The sequence below is a fragment of the Crinia signifera genome, chromosome 3 (genome assembly GCF_055691185.1).
Source record: "Crinia signifera chromosome 3, ASM5569118v1, whole genome shotgun sequence".
Taxonomy (NCBI): domain Eukaryota; kingdom Metazoa; phylum Chordata; class Amphibia; order Anura; family Myobatrachidae; genus Crinia; species Crinia signifera.
In genome coordinates this window covers 143,804,280-143,827,621 of record NC_139219.1, presented here as the reverse complement: position 1 = coordinate 143,827,621, position 23,342 = coordinate 143,804,280, and the positions used below count along the sequence as shown (strand labels likewise).

At 42.1% G+C, this 23,342-nt stretch overlaps 1 protein-coding gene across 3 annotated transcripts in view; it reads right to left on the bottom strand.

Moving 5' to 3' along the window:
* Window positions 1-23,342, bottom strand: part of HBS1L (HBS1 like translational GTPase) — a 121,158-nt gene that overhangs the window by 69,592 nt on the left and 28,224 nt on the right. For 2 of the 3 annotated variants that reach the window (XM_083176652.1, XM_083176653.1), the window contains exons 3-5: window positions 18,038-18,169; window positions 14,990-15,184; window positions 12,979-13,116 (exon numbers count right to left, since the gene is read on the bottom strand). In XM_083176652.1, coding sequence (XP_083032778.1) covers window positions 12,979-13,116; window positions 14,990-15,184; window positions 18,038-18,169 — 465 coding nt within the window. The remainder of the gene's footprint in view (window positions 1-12,978; window positions 13,117-14,989; window positions 15,185-18,037; window positions 18,170-23,342) is intronic. The other variant, XM_083176654.1, reaches the window with a different exon arrangement.

Sequence of the window (23,342 nt, the reverse complement as noted above, 5' to 3'; positions counted from 1 at the left end):
AGTAGAGGGGTCAAGAAGAATAAGCTCAGTAGGGGCCTTTAGGTTTGGCAGTACGGAGGTCATTGTAGACTTTTGCGAACCAGTTTCAGTTGTAGCTTTGATCAGGCGTAAGTGCCGTGAACAACCATTATTTCGGCCATCCTGAAGTGGCAAGCAGAAATTGTCAAGTCCCTTCTATCGGACATCCAAAGTGCTGTTTCGGCAGTGCACCCAACAGTTTATAGACTGTGCTTTTAGGCATGAAAAGCAATGAGCTACATGTCAGACTCTAGATGGGAGCAATCATCAATAGTTGGGGCACACATTATTGCCAAAGTACAAGTAGGCCCTAAATCAGGGCTGGGCAACACCGGCCCTCCAGATGTTAATGAACTACACATCCTAGGATGCTTTGCATTAGTTTTGCTATGTGGCCATGCTGAAACTGATGCAAGGCATGCTGGGATGTGTAGTTCATCAACATCTGGCGGGCCGGTGTTTCCCAACCCTGTCCTAAATGTTAAACCTAGATGACCAACAAGAAGACAGCTGTCACAGTTTCCCAGATTACCAAACAACATCATGCATGATGACTGAAAAGATGCAGATTCTCCATACTGTATGTGACAATTAAATGCTTAATTCCAACTAAAAAAGTATACATGCAGGTTCATTCTTGGTCATGCACCGGACAACTACCAAATTCAAAAAGCATACTTTTTCAAAATACAAACTTTCAGTGGGTCTTAAGTTACATAAGACATTGCTGCTAAGCATTTAACTTTTCATATTAACAACAATTTCTTAACAGAGCAGATTAAAAAGGAAAGAAAATTGAAGTGTGTGATAAACAGGACTTTATGTTCACTTACTAATGAATTGCCCTTTATTACAATAAATACATTAAAAAAAAACTTTAATGAGAACAAATATCATATTTACCAGAAGAGGGAGCTAATGGAACATCTAGAAAACTAGCAGAGAAGTGTATTACACATAACTTGCACTGCTCAGCATTGAAGTCAGTGAAACTTCGGACTTCGTAATGTGCAAGCAACTGTATTATTAAGGTTCTTGTGTATTAGCTGGGCGCCCGGCTATGCTGACAAGGTACCTTAGGCCACGTTGTCAGTGTAGTCTAGCCGGGTGCCCTGCTAATAATAGTGCTTTTGGTACTTGTTTCCTAGCACGGCCACAACGATCATAATCGCGGTCATCGGGGGTAAAATCGCAGGCATCGCATGCGCAAAAAAATCGGGTGCGATGGGCCAGACGCGATGCCCGCGATTTCCCCATAGAGAACAATGTTAAATGCCTCAATTTACCCGCGATGAACACGATTTCCAATAGGAAACAATGTGAAATGGCTCAATTCACCCAAATTATCATAGGAACAATGGTAAATGGGCCAAAAACACCCCTGAACATTGAAATGTCCCCCTAAAAGTAGTTTACGCCACCACGTGATCAACGTGAACCCGAAGCGTGGCGAGCGCAGCGAGCCCGCGAGGGGCGGCGGTACGCGTCCTCCGACCTTTTCATACCCCTACTATCCACTAGGGTGTGGAGTGAGAATAGAATAGTGTGGCAAGCGCAGCGAGCCACCGAGCCCGAAGCGTGGCGAGCCCCGCGAGGGGACGCGGATACCTGGGAAGTCTGCGAAGGGACGCGTTTACCTGTGAAGGTATCCGCGTGCGCTCGCCACGCTTCGGGCTCGCTGCGCTCGCCACACTATTCTATTCTCACTCCACGCCCTAGTGGATAGTGGGGGTATGAAAAGGTCGGAGGACGCGTACCGCCGCCCCTCGCGGACTCGCTGCGCTCGCCACGCTTCGGGTTCACGTTCATCGCGGGGTGGCGTGAACTACTTTGGGGGGGACATTTCACTGGTCAGGGGTTTTTTTTGGGCTTTCTGGCCCATTTACCATGCTTCCCTATGATGATTTGGGTAAACTGACCCATTTAACATTGTTTCCTATGGGAAATCGGGGGCATCGCGGCTAAATTGAGGCATTTAACATTGTTCCCTATGGGGAAATCGCAGCCATCACGGGTGGACCATTTAAGCATTTTTAGGCGCACACGACGCGACTGACCCGATTTTTCACTGTTTTCAATGGAAAAATCGGGGGCATCGCGTCGCAGGCCACTAAAATTACCCCCGATGGCCAAGATTTGTGGCCGTGCTAGGAAACAAGTACCATGCTTTTTACTTACTTAACACCCATCACTATCCCCGCAGTGAAATGTGTGTTGATAGTGTGTGTAGTACTTTATACTTCCCCTCCTCCGGGCCGGCAAACGTCCATCACGATCCCCGCAGGGATGTCCCCGGCGCCAATGTTCCCCTCCTCTGGCACTCGCCTCCTCCATGACACCCCGGCGGCAGCGTTCCCCCTCCTCCGGCAGTCACTCCCCAGCGCCAGCAATGTACGTAATACGGCGTACTGCCACTTCATGGTTTCCCTGGTCCTCCAGCGGCACTACGCTAATTGCGTACATTGCTGGTGCTGGGGAGTGACTGGCAGAGGAGGGGAACGCTGCCGCCGGGGTGTCAGGAGGCGAGAGCTGGAGGAGGGGAACGCTGGCGCCGGGGACATCGCTGCGGGGATCGTGATGGACGTTTGTCGGCCTGGAGGAGGGGGAAGTATAAAATACTACACACACACACACACACACACTATCAACACACATTTCACCCACTAACACAATCATATCCCCACTATCCACATGGGCGTGGAGTTAATTTTATAAAGTGTGGGGAGCACAGGGAGCCACCGAGCCCCACGAGGGGACGCGTATACGCGTGCGCTCGCCACGCTTCGGGCTCGGTGGCTCGCTGCAGTCGCCACACACATATACATAGTACATACATACACACAATGTAAGCAGCTTTTCAGTATAAGGGCAGCACAGATGGTGTAATGGTGATCATTACGGCTTAACAGCGCTGAGGTCATGGGTTCGATTCCCACCATGGCTCTAACTGTGCAGCGTTTGTATATTCTCCCTGTGCTTGCGTGGGTTTCCTCCGGGTACTCCGGTTTCTTCCCACAATCCAAAAAAATATACTGGCAGGCTAATTAGGTCCCAACGAAAAATTAACCCTAGAATGTCTGTGTGTGTGTGTATATGTGGTAGGGAATATAGACTGTAAGCTCCACTGGGGCAGGGACTGAGGTGAATGTTCAAATATTCTCTGTAAAGCGCTGTGGAATACGTATGTGCTATATAAGAAACTGTTCATAATTAAATAAAGAAATAAATAAAGTGCCAGCAAAGAATGAAGGTGTTGCCCACAAAACGGTAACCCCATGGAAACAAACACAATCTTCATGTATACAGTCAAAAGGAATTGCAGAACAGATATTTATTACTCCTAGGGACAGTCCGGAAACAACAATGTAGCTTCGCTACTACAGCACAAATAGTTATTGTTCGAAAAGTCAATAAACGGATTTTAATAACCAGGGCGGTGTATGAGAGTGAATGTGAGATTCTGTGTGCGAGATGAAGAATTGCAGCTTTGTACAGCAAGATTGACCACTCACATAAGTGTGATTTAAACATGAATGCAAATTCTCACTCGTTTTACAGGTTGTTCAACATTTGTATTCCAATTATATGAAAAAGTTAGATCAAAATGTTTTTCCACATCTTTTGGTAGTTGATAACCAAAAAAGGAGAAATTGGACTGGTTTGTTACCCCTGCTCTTTTGTGTACACTGCACAACATATAAATAAAAATATGAAGTTACCCTGTATGACGAAAATAAAGTCTATTTAAAAAAAAAAAAATACATGGAAACAGAGACTATGGTGCTAAAGCGAGTAGTGATGGTACTAAAACCTCGAGTAAATTATCCCCTATACCTAAAACACATAGGATCACAAGCAGGACAAAAATAGGGTTCTATATGTATTCCGAGACCCTTATAATGTCAGTGCTGGAATGTTATCTTAGATTTGAGAGAAAATCAGTTATACATATGTGGGGGCTGGCTTGCTCTCCCTTGTGTAATTTGGGGAGGAACGTCCCAAGTCAATGAACAGAGATACCAGGAACTTTGCGCACACAGGAATAGCAGCATTCTGGACCACAAAATAAGTGGTGCATAGAAGGTGGTAATACTGGCACACTGAGCACAAACATATTTTTGCCAACACAAGGATAACAAACAGATGCCCTAAATCTGGGGTAGCAAACCCTAGTCCTCGAGAGCTACCAACAGTGCATGTTTTGCAGGTCTCCTCACAGAATCACAAGTGAGCTAATTAGCTCCATCTGTGGATCTTTCAAAATGTGTCAGTGATTAATGAGTGCAGCTGTGCAGCAGCTAGGTTGTCTGGAAAATGTGAACTGTTGGTAGCTCTCAAGGGCTAGGGTTGGCTACCACTGCCCTAAATTAAGGCAGAGACTCTAAGTTAAGTTTAGCAAAAAAAAATAAGTTAAAATCCCTCTTCTGTAACCTTTCAGATAAAAAACATTAAAACGACATTAAAAAGGATTGAGACATAATACCTAAAATAGTTTTTCAAAAAATATATGACTCCTATAAAGGCTAGAAGCAGTTAACTGTGGGGAGGTAGGAACCTTAGATTAGTGGCTATATAAACTTAACGATAAGACTAAAGGGGCATACAAACAAGGCGACCGGTGCTCCATGCAGAAGCACGATCGCTCTGCGCATATCGCAATGCTGTGTGCTGAGCGATTATAGGCAAGGTCCTGCAATCTAGCAGAAAAGCCAGTGCAAGCAGTGGCATTCCCTGACGATGGGCAGGACCACGCATTGCCATCCCTGCAGAGCATAAACACGGAGCACTTAGAAATGGGGCTGAGATCGCCCCGTGTGTATGCCCCTTAATTAGAAGTAGGATAAATTGGAGTTATGCACTGAAAATAGTACTAAAAACTATTTAAAAATCATAAAATCAAGTGAATACATTAGCAAGCTATAGATTGAAAATTGGTAAGTTTAACAAAAAAAATAAAAATTATGGAACAGCAATGATAACCTCTATGCCAGGAGTGTTGCCAGTAATAAATATTTTTTATGAAAATTCTGCAATGAAGGAGAGAAAAACCAGAGGATGAAGCAGCGCATCAGTAGGTATGCAATATGACTAACTAGCATCTCGCTCATGCTTCGCACTGGTAAATAGTTGCCTCAGGAGGGGCACCTGCTCTCAGGATCTGTCCAGTGTCCTGCAGAGGTGTGAGTGTCAGGCACCGCCCAGGCTCGTGCAGAGGTGAGTGTGTAGCTGGTCCCCTGCCAGGCAAATCAGCGGTGCCTGTGTGGGTCTCTCAGGGGGTCCACATGCTGGAGTTGTGAGAGAAGTGCAGCGATGTCCCCTTCAGCGCTGTGACCCTACGTCCAGTCGCTGGTCCCCTTCCCCATTCAGAGCTTTTGCCAGTCTCCAGGAGCATGTGGTGCAGCCACCAGGCATTTTCCTGTCAGTATTTGGCAGTGGTCACAACAAGCCATTCGGCATTCCCCAGCAGAGACATAGAGAGGGGGGGGGAGCACATACTAATTATCCAGGCCCCAAGCCTGATGGAGGGGCCCAGCGGGGGCCATGGTCTGCTGCACACTCCACGCTGGACTGTGCTGCACTGAAGAGGCTGTCCGAATTGCATCGGCTGAGAGGCCTCACTAAACCTTTTTTAACAAAATGTATCCCTAAGGGGGCATGGCCACACCTACAATTGGGCTGCGCCCCAAAAATGTTGCCGGGGCCCAGCCTGCCTCTTGGCAGTTTTGTTCCCCAGTGTTTGTATAGGGAGGAGATAAGGTAGGCTTGAACCTGCATTATGCGGCAGTGTAGATAACGCTGCAAGAACGGCGTATAATAAAGCAGGTTACAGGGCTTTGGGAAGTGTGCCTGTGGGGAAACTGAATGCAGGAATAACTTAATTTGTAATGCTATTAGTAAGTTGTAAGTTACAGTGTGTGGGGCACTACAAATATGGAATTGTCCCATGCTTTGAAAATGCTCATTATGCGCACTGACCATAGGGTTTAGGTCAATAGTTAGGTTTAAAAAAAAAAAAAAACCTTCAGGAGAAAATGCTGGCCATCTAAAAAGTGCATAACAATTCGTCCAGCGGTTTGCGAGATTACCTGTTCAGACAGACACAGACAGACAGACAGACAGACAGGCCTGACTTTGCTTTAAGGATTAAGCCATTGGATGTTTCCATGGCTTAATTAGTTATAAGGGGAAAGTGAGGTGCTCTAAAGCAATTCCTGACCAGTTTTGCTTAAAACTATCGACTTGGTCATGTTTTGCGGGTACGAGAAAAAAAACAAAAAAAAAACCCACCACTCAAAATCCAAACCCCCACACCCAACTGAATAGCATTTAGGACACTCATGGATTATCTAAGGGGTGCCATCTATTGGAGTTTAAGGTACAGGGAGCATGAATTTATGCAATAACTTTTTCGGGTTATTAGTTTTTGCTTTGTTGCTTCTACAATGTACACATTTTTTTTAAGGTTTTTTTAAGGTTTCTGGTTGAGTCATAGTTGTTCAGATTCCTCATACCGAACATAAAAGAAATGATGGCTTGATATGAAATGGACTGCGTCTGGCAATCACTGATATAGGACAGGCAAAGGCTGAAAACCTAAACAAAAATAGCGCTATATTCATTTACAGTGAAAGATTGCATTTATTTTATTTACAGTTTCTTATATAGCGCATACATATTATACAGCGCTTCACAGAGAATTTTTGATCATTCACATCAGTCCCTGCCCCAGTGGACAAAAAAAAAAAACACAGCCACACGCAGACATTCTAGGGTTAATTTTTGAGGAAGCCAATTGAACTACCAGTATATTTCTGGGTTTTGGGAGGAAACCAGAATACCCAGAGTAAACCCACGCAAGCACGGGGAGAATATATGGTGGGTATCGAACCTATGACCTCAGTGCTGTGAGGCAGTAATGCTAACCATTACACCGCCCGTGATGCCCAGATTTACAAATTCTGATTAGTAAAGTGTAGAGGAAAGTGACCTACATGTTATCACTTGTTTGGTACCTCTGCTCTTAACACAGCTTGAGTTATTTAAGGCACATGGACATGCAAACTTTCAGTATGTTTTGTGGGTAATAATAGCCCAAATGCAATGAACTACATCTTCCAGATCCTGAAGGTTTGAAGGATCCATGTGTTTATGCTGCGTTCTCTGTAATTAGATTAAGCCATCACACCACAACCTATTTCAAATCATCTACGGCCCAATTACTGTGTTCAAGGCACACTGTAGGTCAACCTTATCTGGCTTCAAAGAACAGCAGGAGGTTAGCATCCTCCATAAAGCCAACCAAGCTGGAAAGCTTCCCTATTACCCAGGTCCTCCACCAATGAGGTACAATAGGAACGGACTCACCAGGGTATAACTTCCTCATAAAAACAGCTGGTTACTCCAATATGGTACCGTATGGATTTTTTCAGTCACTACATTTTTGTTTTATATAATGGGTTTTTTAATGACATTTTTATCTTATGCTACAAACACATTTTATCCTAATTAAATATATACACTTTGTTTGAATAAATTCTATTGTATTATATGAAGGTTACTTGCACAGTTCTTTTCAATTTAAAGACATATATTATAGTAATTATTTAAGCGCAGTATTCTTTTTTTCCCATTTGTTGCTAGGGTAGTGACACCCCCTATTTCTTTGTACTGCAGCGGTTTGCAACCCAGCCCAAAGGACCAGCTGCCACACTGTAGGTCTTTCACGGTTTCAGCAGATAGCGATGTTGTATATATTGACAGGCCCAAACAATGCAATTGAAGGATCTGAATTGGTCTCAGAATATGATGCACTGTCACCTACTGTATATGTGGGTGTGAACCAGTCTGTTCACTCTCCATTACACTTGAACATGCAGTAGGCGTTTATGACCACAGGCCTTGAGCTCATACCAAGTTCTTTTGTCTTCCGGTCCGTTGTGTACACCAAGAAATATGGACCTGAAGCAATTCAACAGTGCAGCAGTTTTGCTGTGAGCACCATCAATTCCATGTTTAAACCGAGTGACACTTCATTTGTCTCTACATACCTTCTCATTTCCAAGGTAATACAGATTCAAAAGAACTAGGTCAGCATTTTTTGCAATTTTTTTCCTTTCAATTAATAGCAATATCAATTATGTAGCGATTATATATCTCTCATAACAGCTTGAAAAGCCATCAAGATTCTACAGTACCTGCACTTTGATATATAGAATCACCTAGGAGCAAACCCTGACCAAGTCATAATTAGTTATATAGGTATGTATGAAATATATCCATGGCCAGGTGTCCAACTGTATGATTACAATATGTTTATCTTTCTTTTCATGCTAGGACTGGAATCAGTGGCATAGCAATAGCTTTTGCAGACGGCATGGTGGCTTGGAGGAGCTGGAGTTTTGCAGGGATTATTGCTACGCCATCACATGGACCTGCAGATACTTGTCTCAGTTCCTGTCAGGCCCACCCCCTTTACAGATGTCCCTTGGAAACTGGCCACAGAGGAAACAGTAATTAGGAATAATAGAATCTTGGAGAGAAGTGAAGTACACTGGCTGCGCCGGGCAGGGGGAAAGCCACTCAGTGTGTATGCACTGAGCGGCTTTCCCCCCAGCAGTGACAACGGTCATCGCTGTCCATAGACGCTGGGCATAATCACCCAGTGTGTATGGACCTTTACATTAGTGCTGATATTGCAAAACCTGCAATTCCAGCTTCTGAGATGTACTGCTCTGGTACGTTACATCCTCATAATAACTTCTAATTCAATTCCCACTTAACTGCTTGGCAGCTTATCAATTTGACAGGATGCCTTTATATATTGACTTTTTCGTCAGCATCTCACGCCTTAAAATGTTGTGTAGTAAAAGAATATCTACTGAGATTTGCTGCAGACTATTTAAGACATGATTAAAATAAACTTGTAGCTAAGAATAGGAAACATTAGCTTTAGGACAGGGCAAAGAAAATAAAATACAATGAGAACTTGGAAAAAATACTATAGGTTCTACAAGGCCTATAGTAGATAGGATCTAGATCTTTTGTTGATACCTTAACCTACATCTACTAATAGGCTACTCAATATATTTGTGTACATGAAAGAAACTCATGACAAAAGCTGGAGCATCTCAGACTTTCCATTGTAGGTGTGGTGGAAAAAGTGAAACTGTTTAGTTCAATTATCGTGTTCTGCTGTAAAATAAAAAAAGACACATACCACTTCCTTTAGCATACCCACAAACGAAGATACCATTGTGGGGAGGGTTTCCAAAATATCACTGTCACAATTACATGTCACATTTGCACATGTATATTAATGGGGGTCTACTTTGTACAAGTAGTACCCCAAAATCGTGATATGTAAATCATGTATTAACCCTTTGAGTGCCAACATCTAAGATGTTCAAAATATCCACTAAAAATGCCAGCAACACTCGCATTGGTTATAGAATTTCAAATAAAATGTTGCATAAAAAATAAAAAATTATATTTTGTATATAAAAAGGTAAACATTACATGTCATTATGATGAATAAAAAGGCTTGCTTAGCAATTCTGGTCACTTATCACTGGTGTTGGGTGTGGTATAGTGTCGACCCCAAAATGTCGACACTGGGGGGAGAAAGGCAGATGTGAAATTTTTACGTGTAGATGGTTAAGTAGGAAAAAGTTGGAAAAAAAAATAGCCATATCAACCTACTGCTTGTGGTGACCTTTTGAGCAGGTCGATCTGGCCCTTGTCTGTCAGTCATCCAGATACGACTGGTATCTTTGCTTGCTCTGCCCCTTGCTGTGAAACGCTAAGCACAACAAACTGCACTTCCAAATACTATGTATGATTTGCAATGCGAGTTATAAAATGAAAGTAAATTCTGAGCTAGAAGGTAGAACGTTACACTAATCTTGCACCATATTGCATGTAAGTGGTCCAAACAAAAAAGACATCATTTTGTCTGTAGAACCCAAATATTGGACAGTGTTAGGGTTGAGATAGCAAGTACCCCCATTCCCTTCTAAATCGGATCTATACAATTTAAGTTTTCCCCCCATGAAGAGCAATATCACTTTGTAGAGGAGTCCCATATAAATTTCTTACTGGACTTCTTCTTAGCCCTGTGAGTAACCAATAATACATTCCTCCCATGAATGAGACCTATAGTGATCACATCACAATGATATGAATCTCCGTGGCACAGAGAGCTTAGATGGACAGCATCAGAGAGGCAGACCTCTGAGCCTTCATCTACAGACCATAGAGGTTTCAGTCTGTATACCCCATTAGTCATTTGGTTCGCTTCATTTTATTGTAAAAAAAATAAATAAATGAAGCAATAAGTTCTACAGCATTCTGAAAAACACACATCACACTGAAGAAATAGTACAAAAAGGAGTCATCCTAATAATAGATCAAATAATTGGATGAGCTACACAAATTGCATTTCCCACTGGTCACCTTTATTAAGTGTACATTTTACACCGAAGCATGTTAATACATTTACTTAAAATGTTTTATGCAAAATAAAAAAAAATACAAAGGGGAGAGGGGTGTAAGACTGATCATGATTATTGTACAATGGGGAATAAAAACTGTACAGTAGTTTACGGAGCACAATCCAAAAAGTGCAGTTAATACGCAGCAATAAATCACCTCAGAAAAAAGGTAACTAAAAAACATTTGCTGTTTAAGTTGTTGTCCTGAAATCATGAATATACATTTATATATGTTGAGAGCTTGTCATTTAGCCAGTGACTACATGGCACAGACCTACGTACGGCTTATTTATGTTCTAAGTCAAAGTATAGTTTGATACCTACAAATTACAATATGTATAGAAATATGTTAAGATAAAAATAAATAAATCTAGATTGAGGAATGTAAACACTATGATCATTTTAAACACCATTCCTAAATTAACACTTTGGGTAGGGGGGTATTCACTTTTTTTTTTTTTTTTAGCTGCGGGCAAATACATTTTCTTGCACATGAAAAATCTGTTTGCAGTTGAAAACATATAGATTTGAGAACTTTTCACAAATTCTATGTGTTTTCACTGCCCGATCTGCAAAAACAAGCCAATTCTCAAGATTTTTCAGAACCTGTTGAGGTCCCATAAAAAAAATCCCAGATAACTGCTACCGGCAGCCACACTCGGGAGTTAGGAACCCTGGGCCGGGATCAATTAGCCCTCAGAAAATTACTATGGCTAATTGAATTTACCTGAAATCTAAATTCATGCTTTTTCAGGAAGGGGGCTAGAGCAGGCAGAAATACAATGCAACATTATGGACTCTCAGTTATGCTTCTATTTAAAAAGAACCACACATTATTTCAAAATAAAACAGAATTGTAAATGGGTGTTGGTTAAAATAAATGAATATGAAGTTAATACACAAGACTATATTCACCAATAGTTTAACCAATAAAATTGTTGGCATTAAAAACATTTGGGCACCTTAAAAGCTATGCCTCAAAAGATAGACTGCATATGCATATAACTGCAGGACAGTTTCTCTTACCTCAGTAACAGAGGCTTCCAAAAAAAAAAATAGACCGTATTCTATTTTATATTTATCCAAAATTAAAGTCACAGAAAATATTTACATGGTGTCAAAAATATTTTCAAGCACCAACACCTTTTAGAATCTAAAAATACTGGATAAAAATCCCTGCTGAAAAAATGCTGTACAAAAATAAAAAGTTTGTAAAAGTAGTAAATCTATAGCTCTGTCTATGAAAACTGTACAGAAAAAAAAAAGTCTAAGCATCCAGTGGAATATTTAGCAAGCTACTTGGTAAGGTATAGTTTGCTTTATCTCATGAAAGCCTTTTTTTGGCTCTCTTTTACAATGTCATCAGGTGATGGGGTTTGAAAATCAAACGGTATAAGTTCTGGCTGCCCTAATTCACTTGCTGCAGACAACGGATCATTACAACAGTCCTGGGGAATCATTGAGAGCGTTTTCTTGTATGCTTTTGGAATGTAGGTAAAACACATGCTTAATGCAAATGCAGAAGGTTTGGCTTTCAAGGACCTCACCCAATGGCCACCTTGCTTAGAAATGATCATATTGTCAGAGTAAGTGTACTTGTCGCTCGCGTGTTTAGAGTCTAGCTGTTTGCAGGTTAAAGGTTTTGCAGCATCGCGGTCAACAGGCTTGCTAATGAGAGAGCGCAGATCAATGTTTGTGTCAGCCTCAGTAAAAAGCAATGTACTAGGCTGAAATACACTATGCATGGCATCATTAATAGGCTTGTCAGCTTCAGCAGTAAGGCATGAAAGTGGATCTTGTGGTTCCATAGGATCAGAGGCCTGAGCTACGGCAAGGGAAGATAAAGATGTGGTCAGAAAGGGAAGATCTGATATTGTACTGGGTTGATTGGACAACTGCGACAGAGGTACAAGAGATCCAGTCTGCATTTGTGTATTATTTGAACTCCTCTGAGGTGTATTAAAAGAAAAGTCCTGCAGGGGATTCCTTTCTTTGTGCTCCTGGATTAGATCTGCTAGTGATGGACTGCCATACTTTGGCACAGACAAATTGTCCCCATTTGGCAAAGATACATTTTCTCCATCACAGGAGTCGCTGTATTCAGACTGTAAAAATGAACTTAGACTTCCAAATAAATTGGTCTGTTGGCATAAGATCTGATTTTCTTCTGGCCCAATATGTTTCATAAAGGAACCTGCATGTAAATTATTTAAACAGTCTGTCTGCAACGGTGTTAAGCCCGGAATCTCCTCAGAGAGGCAGGTAGATATGCTGGGTAGATCTAGTCCCTGTAATGTGCCAGTGTTACCAGTTGGATTTGAAATCAAGTCAAAAAGACTCATTTTAGGCAAGGCAAAAGGTTTTTCAGTACAGGAGTTCTGATTTGAGCTTTCATTTATCAGGGAAGATAAAGACAAACTGGAATTTACATCCGATAAAATATTCTCCCTTTTGTCATCTATCACGTCACCTGAAACAGTACTAGTCTGCGTCTGTTTTTTAGGTGGGGTATACAATTGTGACCTCTCAGGACATTTTGAGCTGTCTTGAAGTGGACAGGTTACAGATTGATCATTACACAAACTATGTAAAGAGGTAAATAGGGCTCCTTACCTTGCCATGGCCAATCATTGTCAGATTTGAAAGTGATAAAAAGCAACAATCCAGAGGTGAAGGCATCAGACACAGCCAGGAAGAAAGGGAAAAAAGAAAAAAAAAACAGAAAAAGGCATTTATTTGCTAAATGTCATAGCAAAACATTTAGTAAAGCGTCATATTTAATGTGAAACTAGTTGGATTCCAAATATTTCAGTCAGCAGTAGTAGGGGCAGAACCAAAATGAATGAGGTAGGAAATACATGTACAGGCTCAGCGATAACATCTATATAGTGTTAAAATCTAAACTTTTTGTAGTATCTAATAAAAAAAAGTCCACAACCGAACTAAACATACATACATAAAATTGAAGGGAATAATTGTAAAGAGAAAAGGGTAATATAAAATACCAGAAGCTCAAAATGGTAGTAAACACTACATGTTTCTGAGTTAACAATTATCCCAATATGTATAACTGAACTTCGTGTCGACAAATACCATCATCATATATGGTCAGTGTTCCTAAACAGATTAATACAAATTACCATTCTGTAAGGTAAGTTGAGCCAAAATGATAATATGTATTGAATGGAGGGCTTGGGGAGTTTTAAACTATTAAAATAAATTTACATTTTATACTAAGTATACTTGACTGATACTTTTGGAGACCCCATACCATCATACTAAGCTCTGATATTGCAGACTTGCTACTCCAATTTCAGAGAGAAGAGCCTAAGCACTTTTTTTAGCTAAGGCCTGGAGGCTTCTGGGAAAGACTTGAGAAAACAACATTTTCTTGTCACCCAGAGTCTCCAACCTCATGCTTGCAAGCTGTCACTGTTGCTACTATAAAAGGGCCACATGTCCCTATGCTCATTGTACCTAATTGTATTGTAATTTAGTGGCAAAAAGCACTAAACTACTGTGACTATTAGAGGAACGTGCGTTGTCAAGGTGGATTTTAGCTAGTATGTGAAGCTTGTCCTACTCATTTCAATAGCTCATGTACATATATAAGCACACATGCTGGAAACCCCATTGAAATGTATGGGGGAGAACTCTGTTGGTTGGATTATGGACGGATTTGCAAAAGCATGGAAACCAGTCATGTGCATAGTATGGTTGTGTATGCCTTTTAATAAACATACTATAAAGACGACGCACTTCACAACAGCATGGCCATAAGTGTGTAAACACCCTTCTAAAAAGGAAAGGAATAAGGAAAAATAAATCCAGTGTCTAAACATATGATATGGGTCTGGGGGAAAAGTTTTAGGATAAATCAACAGTATCTGTAAGTTAGCCATCTTGGATGCAACTAAATTTTTTAAATGGGAAGGTAGTCATGTTATGTATCAAATAAATGCAGAATGTCAAAAGAAAAACAATGGGGTTCTTTCAAAATGTTTACTTATTCTTGAGTTTTAATAGTTTCATTCGCAGGATAGCGATATTAATGACAATGGCACTAACAGAATTTTTGACATAGCTTTGCTATCTGAAGAACGAATACAAATGAACTGAACCAAGGTCCTTAACCATAATCAAGGCTTAACCAGAAGCCATATTTGGAATAAAGGACAGATGTTCTTCATATCTACTACATAAAGAGAGAGTACAAAATCTTATAGGAGTATAAGAACATCAGAAGAGAAAGACTTTTAGGCTGATGGTTCTGGGAATAATTATTAAGTTTACTATTTAAATGGAACATTGTAATATTTAAGAACACTATAAAACATTTGTAATAATTAAAGAACGCTATAAAAGGATTGTGGTTGTTAATGAACTCCGTGCTATATACTCATTTTACTTAATGAGTTATGTAGGCTACGATACATTGCGTTACTAAAATGTAAACTAATAAAACATCAATAAAAGCATACCTTTAGCTGGTCTCCCGGCCGGAGGCAAATCTGGTCTTTCAGGCTTGATACTTTTTTTGCAGTCCTGTTTGAACACTAGGTCCAGGGCGTTGACCACATCAAACTGACATTGCAATACTGCATCAATCATGATTTGCTCTGAAACAGTTTCCCCCAGGACCTCCCTCATGTGATCAAGGCAGGAGTACAAACGGGCTGGAACATATAATAAAAAAAATAATAATAATAATAAAAAAAAAAACACTAACTTCAATAATCTTGACTAAAATACATTTAAAAAAACCCACAACTAATTTGGCTATTTACAGAATATTTACCAAGCACAAAAGATTATACCTGTTGATTGGCAACAGTTTTCTATAAATAGGTAAAATTGGATACCATGAAAATGTCTTTGATACTTTGCAGCAGTTTAGAGATGATTTCCTTCTGCCAGTAGATGGTGCTGGTCAGAGAGCGGATTGGAAGATCAGCTCTAAACTGCATTATATGCACCTGGGAGAAGACAAACTCAAAGTCAATTTGGATGTTATGCTGCTTGTAGCAGAGCGGCTAAAAGTTTTTGTTCATGATCACATAAGACCAGTCCTTTATGGGAGGTGTCACTTCTGCTATTCATGTGTCACCCCAACCTATGCTGTTTCCTTTGGCCTAAGTGAGGCCTCCAAATGGTAAGGGAGACTAACAATTGATTTTATTACATTTTTTACCTCTGGAGTATTTAAATCTGCTCCATGAATGGTCTATTCCGTTTCAGAGATTGATAACAGATGATTGATCACTACATCAATTTAACTACTCCATATGTGACTTTAAATATCTGTATAATAACCACATACAGCCCAATAAGAAGCATGGGTCCTTCTTTTGTTTTTTATATTGTATCTGCGTAGGGTAGGTGGTGACACTACTGGTACCTAGCTGCATCTTAGTGGAGCGCTGACATCTCATCTTGTTTTATATCTGTACTTCAGCATAAAGAAAAATTTAATTATTAAATGCAATGTGAAGCAACCAATCAGCGTTTAACTTTGTTGAATCTAGGGGAGTGGTTGGCATTACATTTCAGAACCTTAGACGGCCTTTGGTACTCATGGGCAGTTCATAACCTTTGCAGGAAAGCATCAGATCATAAAGTGATATCAGCAGTCTCCGAGGAGGGAGGAGGATGAAATTATATATATATATATATATATATATATATATATATATATACATATATACACATACATACACACACATATATATATGGCCTATAAATAAAAAAAAATGTAAACAGCAATATAAAGAGATCAGCCAGTATTTGTGGCCAATATGAACTTCATGCACGCAAAATGTGTGCATGCAAAATTCAAAAGATGGTTAGATGTCTGTTAAAGGTGCCCATACACAGTACAATTATTGTATACAATATTGCATCTCATCGCATCGCACAGGTTTTGCAATGCAATGAGAGGAGATCTAGTACAAAAAGTATGTGCTGCGCATTTTTGTACTAGATCTCATCGCACTGCATTGCAAAACCTGTGCGATGCAATGAGTTGAGATGCAATGTGATATTGCATCGGATGATGGGGGGGCACGGCCGCTAGCTCCGGCGTATGCATTAGGAAAAATCTGACACTGTCTCCCAGAGATAGGGGATTGGATCCACAAGCATGGCAGCGATAGCAAGGTAGGAGTGAGTTCTGCAGAAAAGGCATGTTGTTTGAACAGACGCCGGGGAGCAATGTCAAGTGGAGGAAAGAAAGCATCCAGGACACTGCGACTCCCCTGATGTGCTTCCACCTGTACAGCTCCGAGATTGGAAGGGCGATGGGTGAGCAGACACAGGTCCCCTGCACGGTGCCATTTTGAACAGTTGCACTATTTACCTTTGATAGGTAGAAACTAAAACCGTTTAATCCGTCAGCCAAACATAAAAAACAATTCTGTGTCCTGCCATGCATGCATACATAAGCATCACAATTTCCTCATGCAGGATCAGGCCAGCAGACATGTTTTAACAATCTATTGGAGAGCCTGAAATATTTGGCATGTTAAAACCCCGAACATTTTTGATTTCTCTGGTGCAGGCAGAACGAGGAATTGGGAAAGCCCATCACAGATATATGAGCCCTATTAAGGGTAATATACATCATTTTGGCATATTGGGGAAATAAGCCATTCTGTTCAGATTAGGGGACCTGACTGCTGAAGCCTGTCACTGTCCGTTCCCCACAGTCACCTCCATGCTGTCTGTCTCACTGCTGCGATTGGTGCTCTGCATTTGAATCCCTCTCTCCCTGACACCATATCTCTCACTCACTCTTTTCCCTCCCTTTATCTTTCTCCCAGCAGCCCTATTCTTGCCTCTATTTTCCCTCTATCTTTATCTCATTCCCCCACATTCCAAAGCCTCTCGTTTGCCCTTCTCTGTCTCTTACACCCCTATCACATCCCCCTCTCTACCCCTGACACTCTCCCCCCTCTTTCTCATTCCCTCACTTTCATCCCTCTATCTCTGACACACTTGCTCTCACAGATCTCTCTCTATCCCTTACACACTCTTCCCACTCTCCCTCTGTATCTCTGACATTCTCTTACCTCTCAATTCCTCATGTCCCTGAGCCCCCCCCCCCCATCTAACACCCAATTTCTCTTACTCTCTTCTGGACAGCCTTTTGTCTCGCTCTCATACTTCCTTTTCTCATCCTCTCGATCACCTTGTGTCCCCATCTCCTTCCCTTTTTCTTTATCTATAGAGGGGTACCCAAATTTTTCTTGCCTCCGGACTGGGAAAAATTACGCCACTGGTTATCCATAACTGGTTAAGACAAATGTAACATTGTAGTGTTGTGATTGTGAAGAATAAAATAACTGTTCCTAGTATCATACTTTGATCCACAGGCTTAGACTGACAGTAAACCACTGACATTTTCTGTCTGATCTCCCATGCAGGAACCACTTGCAAATATCGGGCAATCTTCAAACTAATTAACAATATAATTTGTTTTCTTTATATAATCTACAATATTTAGGATAAATATTCAAAAATAAATAAAATACCTTGATCAACAGAACTCAGAGCAATGGTTGAGGGTTTAGGTTTGTCCTGTTCACCATCTTCATCCTCTTCCTCTTCCAATGGCTCAGTGAAACTTGAATGCCTGTCACGCTTAGAATAGATGAACTGTGCAGCTGCGAACAAAAGACAAGACAAACTGAAAACCAAAACATTACCAAAGTCACAGATGTTAAAAACTGGACCGTATAACTGTCAATGTGGACAAGTTTAAAAAGGTTATCCTAAATGTATTTTTTTTATTGAATATTGACAACAGCAGCACATCATCTCTGAATAGTAAGAGGTATGAAAAAGGCTGACCACTTGGAACCTGAAAGAAAACAATATTGATAATCATGTACAGTGCTTGGGGCATTGGAATTTTGTTTCTGCCATGCAAGGGAGGATATAGGTAAGGGGAATTCAATACTTTAATCACGCTAAAGTATTCCCAGACTGTCATCATCATTTAAGGACCTCTTTTTTTTTGGGGGGGGGGGGGGGGGGAGAATACAAAATAAATTAAATAAAAATAGCTAGGAACGATGCATGTGCAAGAGTCCTTAACATCACAAAGTACACTTGTAGAAAGGTATTTTGTGATATTCCTACAAACATAAGGAGTTTCTAAAACGCCACAATGTTCGCAATCAGTGGCAGGATGCATAGCACACAAAAGGTGATGCTTGATGCATTCTTTAACCCTTTGTGTTGCCAAGTGAATTTGTCAAAATTGGTGTGAAAATTGCCAAGCAAACACTTTTATTCATCATAATGACCTAAAGTCTTTACCTTATATACTGTAGGAAATATATATTTTTTTTAACACAACATTTTTCAACATTATATAACAAAATATGAGCGACACTTGTATTTTTAGCTAATATTTTGCATATCGCTCACAGATGTTGGCACACAGAGGGTCAAGTGGTATTCTCTCTAATTTTACTTTCAATTAAATTCAGTAATGAGAAGGCATACACAATGCTAAAACCGTATAGTGGGAAACACTCATTCAGCCACGGATGTGACCTACTGAAAATAAAGCTACCCATGGGGCACTGTTCTGCGTGGTACGCTACAATACACACACCTTGTGATATTGTGAAGCTGTACACACGTGATTTTATGGACAATTTATGTTCTGGCATGAATCAAAATGAAGAATCATTTACATTTTATAGTGTGTGTGCGCATGGTGGTCATAATTTAATAAGCCACACAAGTGTGAATACCATTCTAAGCCGCTTTTCACACTTCTGTGCAGGTGCAGTGCTAGCAGTGGGCGTGCATCACAAGGAGGGACTTTACATGCTGGCCAGTTTTACTAGTCTAGAGAAACTGCAACTGCTACTGAATTAGTGCCTATATGTGATCCCATGGGTCGTAAACAAGATCCGCTGTCATCTATACATGCAGCTCAATATGAGGAGATCCTCAACGACTATGAGGATGTGGCCACTGACTATATCTTTTGCAATAATTAAAAGCATAAACTTCTAAATTAGTTTTAGACAGAATCATGATGAGCGTATATTAGGGGAGAAACCCCCACAAATGGGAAGACCTAATCTCACGGACCAGTTAAGGTAAAACTGTGCCCGAAGGATAATGAACATATGAGAGGAATGATATGTCACTTATGTAATACATAGGTGTGTAAATAGTGGTGAGTTTTAGACCAGCACACCCACATTCAACCAAAATAATAACTAAACAATGAGGCCACCAAAAACAAGGTGGACTTCTATAACAACAGATTAAATCTGTAGCAAGTCCCGCACAGGAGGGTGCCCATAAGGACTACGTGAATAGGAATTACCGGTAGGTATTAAATTCCGATTTCCACTAACGTCCTATGGGATACTGGGAATGGTCTTAAGACATTGGGGATGTCCCAAAGCTTCCAGAAGGGGTGGGTACGTGCGATATCCTCTTTGGCCAGGGCGTCAAATTTGTAAAATTTTACAAAGGTATGCTGCCCCAACCAGGTAGCAGCTCTACAGAGCTGTAAGGCTTGCACCAACCTCCAAATATGGTGGTAGTGGGCCGCGGTCACCGGTTTCTTGGCCTGAGTCATCGTGGATATGACAGACATCCGAAGGCCCTTATGAGCTAAGATTTTCCGCTCAACCTCCAGGCCGTTAAATGTAGCCGCCCTAGGTCCTGGTAGACGCAGGGACCTTGAGTGAGCAGATCGCTTCTGAGGTAGACACCAAGACTCTTCCACCAACAGGCTCTGAAGATCCGCGAACCACGCCCTTCTTGGCCAATCTGGTGCCACTAGAATGGCCTCCACTCCCTGACTTCACATTATTTTGAGTACCCTTGTCAGCAGTTGAAGATGCAGGAACAGGTAAACCAGGGTAAACGACCACCATGTTGTCAGGGCATCTATGTCCACTGCCTGGGGATCCCTGGTTCTTGAGAAGAATCTGGCGACCTTGTGATTGAACTTGGACGCATCAGGTCTATTTTCGGACAACCCCATCGTTCCAAAATGGATGCAGATACTTGGGAATTTAGGCTCCACTCCCCGGGGTGTAGGGGGCGTGGTGACTGAGAAAGTCCGCCATCCAGTTGTCCACTCCTGGGATAAAACATGGCTGATAGCGCCATGACATGCATCTCCGCCCAAGACAGGATCATGGAAGCCTCCATCATGCATGACCTGCTCTTCGTGCCGCCCTGGCGGTTGACAAATGCCACTGTCGTCGCATTGTCAGACTGCACCTGAACCGCTTGACCTTGAAGGAGCGATTGAGCCTGCAGGATCGCATAGTACACCGCTCTCAACTCCAGGATATTGATGTGTAGCTTCTACTCCCATAATGTCCATCGGCCCTGAAAGGATCTGCCCTGAGTCACCGCTCCCCATCCTAACAGACTTGCGTCCGTTGTTAGGAGGATCCAATCCTGAATCCCAAATCTCCTTCCTGCGAGCAGGTTTGGAGCATGTGTCCACCACAGGAGCGATTGTCAGGTCTGATTTGACAGAAATATATTCTTGTGCATCAGAAGATGCGACCCGGACCACTTGGACAGCAAATCCAGTTGGAACACTCTGGTGTGAAACCGACCAAACTGGATCGCCTCGAAGGTAGCCACCATTTTTCCCATCAATTGGATACACTGGTGTTTTGATACCTGAGGCTTGGACAGAATCTCAGAGACAAGAGATTGAATGACCCCCATCTTCTCCTGAGGACCAAAAAAAATCTTTTTCTCCTTGGTGTCCAGGATCATTCCCAGGAAGAGATGGCAACGCGTAGGCGTCAGGGAGGACTTGGGGATGTTGAGAATCCACCCATGGTTTGACAAAACCGGTCTGGTTTTGATAATATCCTGCAGCAGGATCTGCTCTGACCTTGCTTTGATAAGCAAATCATCTAGGTAGGGAATGATGTGGATTCCCATCCTCCGCAGCAGTCATCATTTCTGCCGTGACCTTCGTAAATATACGAGGAGCAGTTGACAGTCCGAATGGCAGTGCTCTGAACTTGTAATGCTCGTCTTTTAGAGCAAATCTCAGGAATGCTTGATGAGGGCCCCAAATGGGGATGTGGAGATAGGCGTCCTTCACATCCAATGACGCTAGGAACTCTCCCTCCTCTAGGCTTGCTATGCCAGCAATTATAGATCCCATTATGAACTTGTACACCGTTAGAAAGGGGTTCAGAATTTTCAAATTTAGAATGGGCCGTACCGAGCCATCCGGCTTTGGTACTACGAACAGGTTGGAGTAGTACAGTTCCCTGTTCCTCCACTGGGACTTATATGATTACCAGTGATTTCACTAACAGTTGTATTGCTTGGTGTAAAATTACCTGATCTTCCGCAGCTGCTGGTAAGCCTGACCAGAAGAACCTGTGAGGGGGAGGTCCTGCAAATTCCAGCCGTTGGAAATAAGATCCCTCACCCAAGAATCCAGGTGAGAGGCATCCCATATATGGCTGAAATGCCCCAGACGACCCGTCACCTCACATGAGACGCGTGGAGTGGCCACCGAGTCAAGCCGAGGGCTTAGTGGTGGATGCACTAGGAGCACGGTCCTGTGAATCTGGGCCTGCGGCCTTTTTGAATTTGCCACAGCCACCTCTGGCAGCAGAGGAAGCTCCTCTTGACCGCTGCTTGGGCCTGGAAGGCCAAAAGGACTGAGAAGCCTGTCCAGAAAAAGGCCGTCTAGACAGCGTGGTCGTAGTTGGCAGAAAAGTGGACTTTCCTGCCGTAGCTTTGAAAATTAGGTCATCTAACTCACTGCCAAAAAGCTTCTCCCCTGTAAAAGGAAGGCTTTCAACACTACACTTGGAGTCAGCGTCTGCAACCAAGGGCCCTACGACCTGAGCCCGTCATGGCAGAGGTGTGGGAATTGATCACGCCCAGCTCCTTCTGGGCATCACACATGACTTTAGCAGTGTCTTGGATATGGCGCAGTTTTTCAGCAACCTGAGCTACTGACATGTCTGCCAACAAACCTTGTATTTGAGTGGCCCATGTATGGATGTACTTAGCCATCCAGCAGCTGGCGAGGACTGGCCTCTGTGGCCTCAGCTTTTTGTCAGCATTATCCTTTAGCGTGGCCGACCCTGGAACAGGGAGTACCACCTTTTTAGACAACCTGGACACCGAAGTGTCCACAACAGGAGGCTCCTCCCACACCTTCCTACTGACTGGGTCAAACGGAAAGGCTGATTTAAACCTTTTGTACAATTGGAAACGTTTTTCAGGTTGTTTCCAAGCCTCCTTAAATGTGTCTTCTAAGTCAGCTTGCTCAGGAAAAACAATATGTTGTTTTCTCTGTGAGCCGAAAAAATGGGTCACCCTCCATAATGAGAGGCTCCAGGCCACGCATAGATGATTGAGAGTCCTGTAACGGAACATCATCATTCATTATCATCATCTCCTGCCTGAGAATCAACATCAGAATCAGGCAACATGGCGGCCGCAGCACGCTTGCGTGACTGGCCCGGCGTGGGTGTTATATTATCCACCCTTGCAGACATGACAGAAAGGTCCTGCTCCACACTATTTGCAGCCAATTGAGCTGACACTGTCTGCAGCATGTTTTTAATGCCAGATGCTCACTCAGGCTCCTGGGAGTCTGAATGCGGTCCCACTAAGATGGGTGATATACAAAGCTGTGGGGACATGCATTGCTCACAGGTAATCTGTGAAGTGGACCCAGGCACAAACTTAGTGCTGCAAATGACACAGGTTATTTTTCTGACCATGGTGGAGAATATAACCTCCCCACAACACAGGGAAATATATAAATAAATCAGTGTGAAGTGTATAGAAACTATATAT